The sequence below is a fragment of the Crocodylus porosus genome, unplaced genomic scaffold (genome assembly GCF_001723895.1).
Source record: "Crocodylus porosus isolate Cpor-Errol unplaced genomic scaffold, CroPor_comp1, whole genome shotgun sequence".
NCBI lineage: Eukaryota > Metazoa > Chordata > Crocodylia > Crocodylidae > Crocodylus > Crocodylus porosus.
In genome coordinates this window covers 102,325,174-102,332,441 of record NW_017728943.1, presented here as the reverse complement: position 1 = coordinate 102,332,441, position 7,268 = coordinate 102,325,174, and the positions used below count along the sequence as shown (strand labels likewise).

Sequence of the window (7,268 nt, the reverse complement as noted above, 5' to 3'; positions counted from 1 at the left end):
ACCCTAGAAACTATGAAACTATTATGCTTGGTCTCTTTGTAGAACCCCTGATGACCTTGGGTTCTGCAGACCACAGTCTGAGTTTGAAAACCACTGCTCTAAGGAGCCACCATGGTCTGTTAGTATTTTCTAAACATGTCAGTAAAATCCCAAAGTGGTCCTCAGCAGTATTGGTTTTCTAACTATGTAAGGTATTTAGGGTAGATCTGGCTTCCTAGAAAACTGTTGAAACCTTGTCATTACCTGCTGTCCTGCTGTTCAGTCCCAGTTTTTTATAACAGTGAAACTATGGCCATTCAATCACAGTTGAAGCACCATTTGAATTAGAAACTTTTAGAAAGTGACGCCATTGTAAGGGAACTATATGGGAATTATAACCTTTTCGGTAGGAGATGCCAATCTAAAGATAGGAAGACTTTATTTAGGACTTATTTGCCAAGGGTAGATAAATTGATACTTCTGTCAATAATTAAGTGGTGGTAACTACTAATCTCTTTTCCCCTAAGGGTTTATTTTCATCAGAGATCCTATTTATAAACAGGTGAATAATGCTGAAGGGTGTAGAATAAAAATTGTTTTCTTTCCATTACCAAGGGTCTAACAGACATTAGGCCACTTGGACCATATTTTTTTTAAGTTATGCAGCACTGTGATGCCCTGGAGATGCAAACACCAGTAGTGAAGCTTTTTAATGCAACACTTCTAAAACATAGGAAAGGAAAAAAACAAAGCCATATCCTTCAGTTGAAAAGTGGTGACAGCAATGGAATTGAAATTATGGATATACAAGGGACATGTAAAGCAAAAATAAAAATAAGAAATGAGAGGGAAAAGGAAGAACAGGCCTTCCTTATTCTTGCTTCTTGAAGTGATCTGAATTTGGGTAGTTTTTGACTTGGCAAATAAAAGCTTTCTGCCCAGCTCTGGCTAAATCCTACATTTTTAAACTTGATTTTAACATTTATGAACATAAACCAGGTTACTAATAAGTAATTTGTCTTAAGGTAGTGTCCAAAGACTGCATTCAGGGTCAAGGCTCTGTTGCCTTGGTCTGTACAAGCACACAAGGCAGACCAAAATGATCATACTCATGGATTGTTTCCTTTGGTCTCTCCAATGGGGTTTGCTTTTGGTACTGGAAAACCAAACCAGATTCTTGTAAATCAGGTAGAATTTATGTGCCTTAACTAACTATCAACGAAAAGTTTAGCTGTTCAACTTATCAAGGAGAATTGGAATATAAAGTTTTTTGGGTTTTTTTGCTAATTCTGGGCACATTTTTTTTCTGGTTGCTTTAATTCCTTTATTTAGGTAATTAGCTTTGCATAGTTCTTGGTACATTGTTTTTATATTGTGGCAAAATATGGTAATTTTTTTTCTGGTTCTGGCATCTGACATTTTGTGTTCTTTGATGCTGACAAGCCAGGACTCCCTAACTATAGTTTTTTTGTGGGCAAAGTAGCAAATACTTACCAATAGAACGGACACTAGGGATAGCAGATGGAGATTTGGTAATGTTCATTTACTAGCAGTTGTCTGATGTTTTATATAAACAATGTACTTTGATACTAAATAACAGTGGCTGCAGTACATTTTAAAATATCATGGGAACAATGCTAGGATTTTGTACTCTTTTTCTGTGTTGTAACAGTTCAGTCAACAGCAGTCTATCATTTACTTGTTTTTAACATGGCCATAGGTAATTTGACTAGAAATTTTTCTGAATGGAGGGGTGGGAATATAGCATGCACCATGCTTTCAGTGTGGTGGATGATACACTAATGAAGCTTCTCTTGATAATCTCTGAAAATTATACTGTAGAAAAAAGTGGACAAGATCCTCAAGTTGTGAAAATTGACATAGCTTTATTGATATTTAATGGCACTTATAGGAGTTTACATTATCTGAGGAACTGGCATAAGATAGTTTCACCATTTTGAGTTCTTCTTTCTACAGTTTTTACAAATAGGAACTAAACTGTTTGAATTTACTAGTCTTAGCCTAAAAATCAACAATCCAAACACCATAGTACTTTATTTAAACTTGATCCGTTGCAGGTATATTTGTATCGCTGTCTGGGGAAAGCATCTTGATGGACATAAGCTTCTTGAAATCTTGTAAGATCTCCCACTGCAATCAGCAGCAGCTTACTATATGAATCAAAGATCTTCATGTGCACTGTATGTTTGCACTATAAGCATCTTTAGATGCATCTCTTTGGGCAGACTTTTGCACGTTATATGTAACCAATTTATTATTATGCTTTTTTTGGTCTTCCTGTCTTTGCTGTGACTGGTATAATGTGTATTAACTGTAAAGTTCAAACTAGTGAAGAAATTTAAAAATTAAAAACTTCATTGTTAATTAAACTTTTGTTTGTTTAATACTCCATCATTCTCTCTTCTAAACGGATAAAGGATAAAATGTTTCTGCTACTACGTATATACTTCTCAGGTATCCATCCATATTTCAAGGTAAAAAGAGATGTCTGCTAAAGGACATCCCTTTTTTCACTCATCCTCTGTGTGTCTCTTGTCATTTGTTATATGAAGTTACAAAGGTTTATACTCTTTAGAGATCAGCAGCATCTGATTGAAAACTATTTTATCTCCCCACAAAAGTCTAGAGTAAGTTTTAGTATCTCTTCAGTTTTGTTACGAGATGCGTTTTACTTTAATAGATGTGTCAGGCTTCTTTTCAAAGATTTACACCTTAGGTCATCAGTACTAGATTGTGAAAAAGAAAGATTTTTTGTCATTGTCAGCTAAATATCACAATTTAATGTTTTACAGAGTCAAGCAAAGTCACTTGCAGGACACAAACGATTTCCATTTGCCACTGATAATGATAACACAAATGAAGAATTGGGTAAGACATTTTATGTAAGATCTGTTGGGGTGGTTTTACATCTTACAGGTGTTGATTTTCACAAAATGTTTTGAAACTATGCCTATAGTTGGTAATTCAAGTGATTCCCTTGGATCATATTTACTGTTGTATATTACTCCCTGAATAATAAAATTTCAACCTTTTGTTTTTAATGATGTAGACAGAAATTCACAAATCTTTTCCATATCAATACTTTCTACCCTGCACAGTGGGATACTTGTCATGTATGTGTAGGTGGATGTGAAGAAAATATTTTATTGCAAGCCTTATTGCAAGCCTGTTAAACACACTGGAATACTGCCCCCCCCCTAGTTTTCTGTTTTGTACCATTGCTAGTAATCAAAGACTTTCTGTATACTTGTGAACCTTCTGTTTGCAGCAACTTTAGGACTATTTTTTCTACCTTTTCCAAGTTTGGTTGGAAGCTTATCTTGTGGACTTGTCTTGCTACTTCTTGGTACTTTATGGAAGTGTTCCTGGTGAACTGATGTTGTTATGCAGGCAGGAGGTTATAGTATAAACTGTTAGCTATGACTGTAAAAAGATCATACCCTATAATTGGCGCAGCTCTGTAAGCAAAACCCTTTGTATGGATGCTGCTCTGGTGGCAGAAGGTGGCTTATGCCAGCAGGTCTTTCATTTGGTTAGCTGATGTAGCCCTGGCAGCTGAGAACCTCCTTTGGCAAAGTTATATCCATATGAGAGATCCCTGCTTTCTCAGTGCCACAGTGGAATAGACATGGCCTCAGTGTTCTACCTCCAAGCACAGACAAAGAAGTTTGGTCAAGAGTTTCTTGAAGGGGCCCTTTTCTTTCCTCTCCATCTCCAAGAGGTACTGACCATTTTCCCTCCCTCCCTCCATCTTCGTAAGTCAGGAGGATAGGCAGGAGTATTTTGAAAAAAAGCTGGAGTCTACCTTGGGACTTGTCTCTAGAACAGAACTGGTATGGGTAAGCCAACAAAGTCTCCCAGCAGAGTTGCAGTTTATGCTGGCAAAAGGAGTTCTTTATGGTGGCAGAGCTACACCATCTCCCCAGGTGGCTTATTTTATTTTGACCACAGTTCTCTTGTCAGCACAGCTGTGGATTTTGCCGACATCGGTATGTTGGTGGAGAGAGGTAATTAGCTGTGTGGGTTGTGGGTGTGCGATGTTTGTCATTTTCCTAGCTGACACAGCTATGCTGAGAGAGATTGGTAGGGCAGACTTTGCCTCTTCTGAGCAGATTGTTGGCCCCTTCAGTCCTTGGGCTTGGTTGGCAACAACAAACCCCATGTTTAGCCAAGGGATTGGCATCCTATCTATCCCACTTCTCTTTTTAGATGCATTTAGTTAGGGGTTTCCTAGCCCTCTGAAGTTTTTGTTGGTCTTGATCTTGTGCTTCTCCGGAGACATGCGAGCTGTATGGAGATTGCCCAGGGTGTGGCCTGTTGATTAGGGTTTCCAAGGGAGGGTTTACCACCAGTATTTTTGCACTTGCTTATCCCCACCCTTCCACAAAATTGGTGTATTGCATTAATCAGTCTGCTCTTATGTGACACAGCTGTTCATTATCATGGGTGTGATTGTGATATCATGATGAGTGGTGGGTGTAATGTGGATTTAGGAATTGAGCAGAGGAAAGGCAAATGAGGAAAAAGCCAGGAAATCACAGATCTTCTAGCTGTCATTGACTCCCTTTCACACTTCATTGGATTGCAGCAATGTTGTTTAAAACCAGATTCATTGCTTGGTTTCCATGTAGCGTACACATAGTGATTTTTTTTTAAATGTATTTTCATAGATCCCCTCTCGGCCTTCTTTTGCGGAGGCTGAAGAGATTGAGGTCCCTTAATCTGTCCTCATAGGATCTTGCCTACAGGCCCTTAACCATGCAAGTAGCTCTCCTGTGGACCCCCTCAAGGTTATCCACATCCCTCTTAAAGTGTGGTGCCCAAAACTGGATGCAGTACTCCAGCTGCCATCTTACCAGTGCCACATAAAGGGGAAGTATAGCTTCCTTAGACCTGCTCGTGATGCACCTACTAATGCATGAAGGAGTGTGGTTGGCTTTACTTATCAGTTTGTCACACTGATGACTCAGTCAACTCCAAAATGAACATGACTCAGAGATCTCTTTCTGCTGCTATACTGCTTAGAAAGTCCTCTCCCAATCCATAGCACTTGTAACAAATTTATAAATTTGTTATAATTTTTCAGGTATCAAATCTAATTATTGCAGGTTTGCCTTGAGTGTGTCCCTCTCTACACTCCTACAGCAGGAAACATTAAATCTGGGGGAGACAGGTGGCCCCCTTGCCCTCTGCCCACCCCCCCCAACTTCTTCCCCCCCACAATCCCTTTCCTGCTCCCCCACCCCTTTCCTGTCAGACCCTGATATCACTGAGCACATGGAAGTGAGGAGCAAATTTGAAAACACTTGGTTTAAACATATAGGCAAATTTACTATGGGTACCTATAGACTTGGTTCACCCAGAATTGATGGATTTTACCTTTTTTGGAAACTACTGCAAGTTTTAGTTGAGGAACTCCATAAACACACTTTTAAGCAGCAATTTTGCACCTCCTTCTTATATGTGTGTGTGTGTGTGTGTGTGTATGTGTGTTTATATGTTATTTTATATATATATATAATATTACAAACTATGTATGATATTAGTCAAAAGCCAAAAATACATGAGTTCATATGGTTCTTTGGCCTGGGTTTCACCAGAATTAACAGCATTTCAAGCCGTGGTGACCCCACAGCTTAGCACTGCTTAGTACATATGTGTACTTTGGATACCCCCTATCCCCCACCCCCAACAAAGGATCAATTGGCTAGTTAACACCCTGCTCATGATTGGAACTGGGTGTTCTTGTCATGAGTCCTGGGATGCTCCAAAAATGAATATGCAGTTAATGATAGGCACTGTGTTTTGTGAGGTTTCCTTGTACAGTAAAAGCTGTGTTATCTGGCACTTTACCATCCAGAATACTCTGTTAACTGGCATCTGTCCCATCATGGTGTTTCCAGTTTCACCGCTGCGAGCTGAGTTCCACTTCTTCCTTGTGGACCACAGCCCAGGGCAAAGCAGCATGCATGGGGGCCCCCCTCCCTGTCCCCTGGCACACTGATGCCAGGGAGTGAAATCCCTGGCGCACCAGATGCAGCAGGAGGGGCAGCAAGACAAAGATGCCTCCAACCCTCCAACAGATAAAGACACCTCTAACCCCCTGGGCTGGAGATAGGTATAACTCTCAGACAACTGGCACATTTGATTAACCGGCACTCCCATTCCCCATGGATGCCGGATAACAGAGCTTTTACTGTATACAAATGTAAGAGGAGGATTTTTTCCCTTGTGGTATCAGGGGGCACCTTGTCTTGTATTTGACTAAATATGTCAGGAGTTTTCAACCTTTTTGTATCGTTGTACACATACCCCCGGTTGACAACCTCTAAAATATGGTATCTCAAAATAAAAAAAAAAAATGACAAAAAAGATTTTCTGGTCCATAGTATAGGTGAGTAGATTGAGAGATCGACTGAGACCTCAATCCCCAAGCACATTTAGGTTCAGTTACTTCAGTGAAATTAGGTGCCTAAATGCTTTTGTTGATCTGAGTTGAATTACACCCATAATTAAAGATGATATCAATGACATACATAGATGCTTTTTTTTTTTAATTGCTGTATGCTGTTGGGGATTAAACGTGTTGGATATGGAAGAGAGAATGGAACACCTCTTCCAGCTTCCTACCTTTTTTTTTTAAATGCAACATGATCCTCTTTATGGTGTATGCACACACAAACTCTTCAAAATTATTGAAACAATGACATTGAGGCTATAAAGACAAAGTCTTGTAGGTAAAGAAATCTGGTTGCTTGTGCAAACTTAATTTGCTCCCTTGAACATAAGAATTTTGATACAGCCCCAAATTTTATGGTCCCATACTCTGATGAACCACTGATGTAGGGGGAGATTTGAGACTTTCAGGGTAGAATTCAACCATGTGAAAACTGAGATTATCTCTTCCTGCAGTTAGTTGTATGCCTTGTTAATACTGGGCCATATTCATTATGGGATATAGATAGGGTGACCACTAATGCATCCCCAGAATACAGGACAGCCCCTTGGTGAAAGGTAGGCTTCCTTGGCCAATCAGCTTTGAGGGGTGGGGTCACTGCCTCAGCCAGTCAGCAACAAGGGGTGGGGACACTGGGCATCTTGGCCACTCAGCAGCAAAGTGAGGGGGGCACTACCTCATAGTTTCATAGTAGCTAGAGTCGGAAGGGACCTAGGTAGATCATCTAGTCCGACCCCCTGCCTTGGCAGGAAAGAGCACCAGGGCCTAGCCGCCCTGACTGTGAAGTAGCGCCTCCTAATATCTAATCTAA

At 40.0% G+C, this 7,268-nt stretch overlaps 1 protein-coding gene across 4 annotated transcripts in view; it reads left to right on the top strand.

Moving 5' to 3' along the window:
• Nucleotides 1-7,268, top strand: part of TTC13 (tetratricopeptide repeat domain 13) — a 64,728-nt gene that overhangs the window by 6,350 nt on the left and 51,110 nt on the right. For all 4 annotated transcript variants that reach the window (XM_019549889.1, XM_019549887.1, XM_019549888.1 and 1 more), the window contains exon 3: nt 2,793-2,868. In XM_019549889.1, coding sequence (XP_019405434.1) covers nt 2,793-2,868 — 76 coding nt within the window. The remainder of the gene's footprint in view (nt 1-2,792; nt 2,869-7,268) is intronic.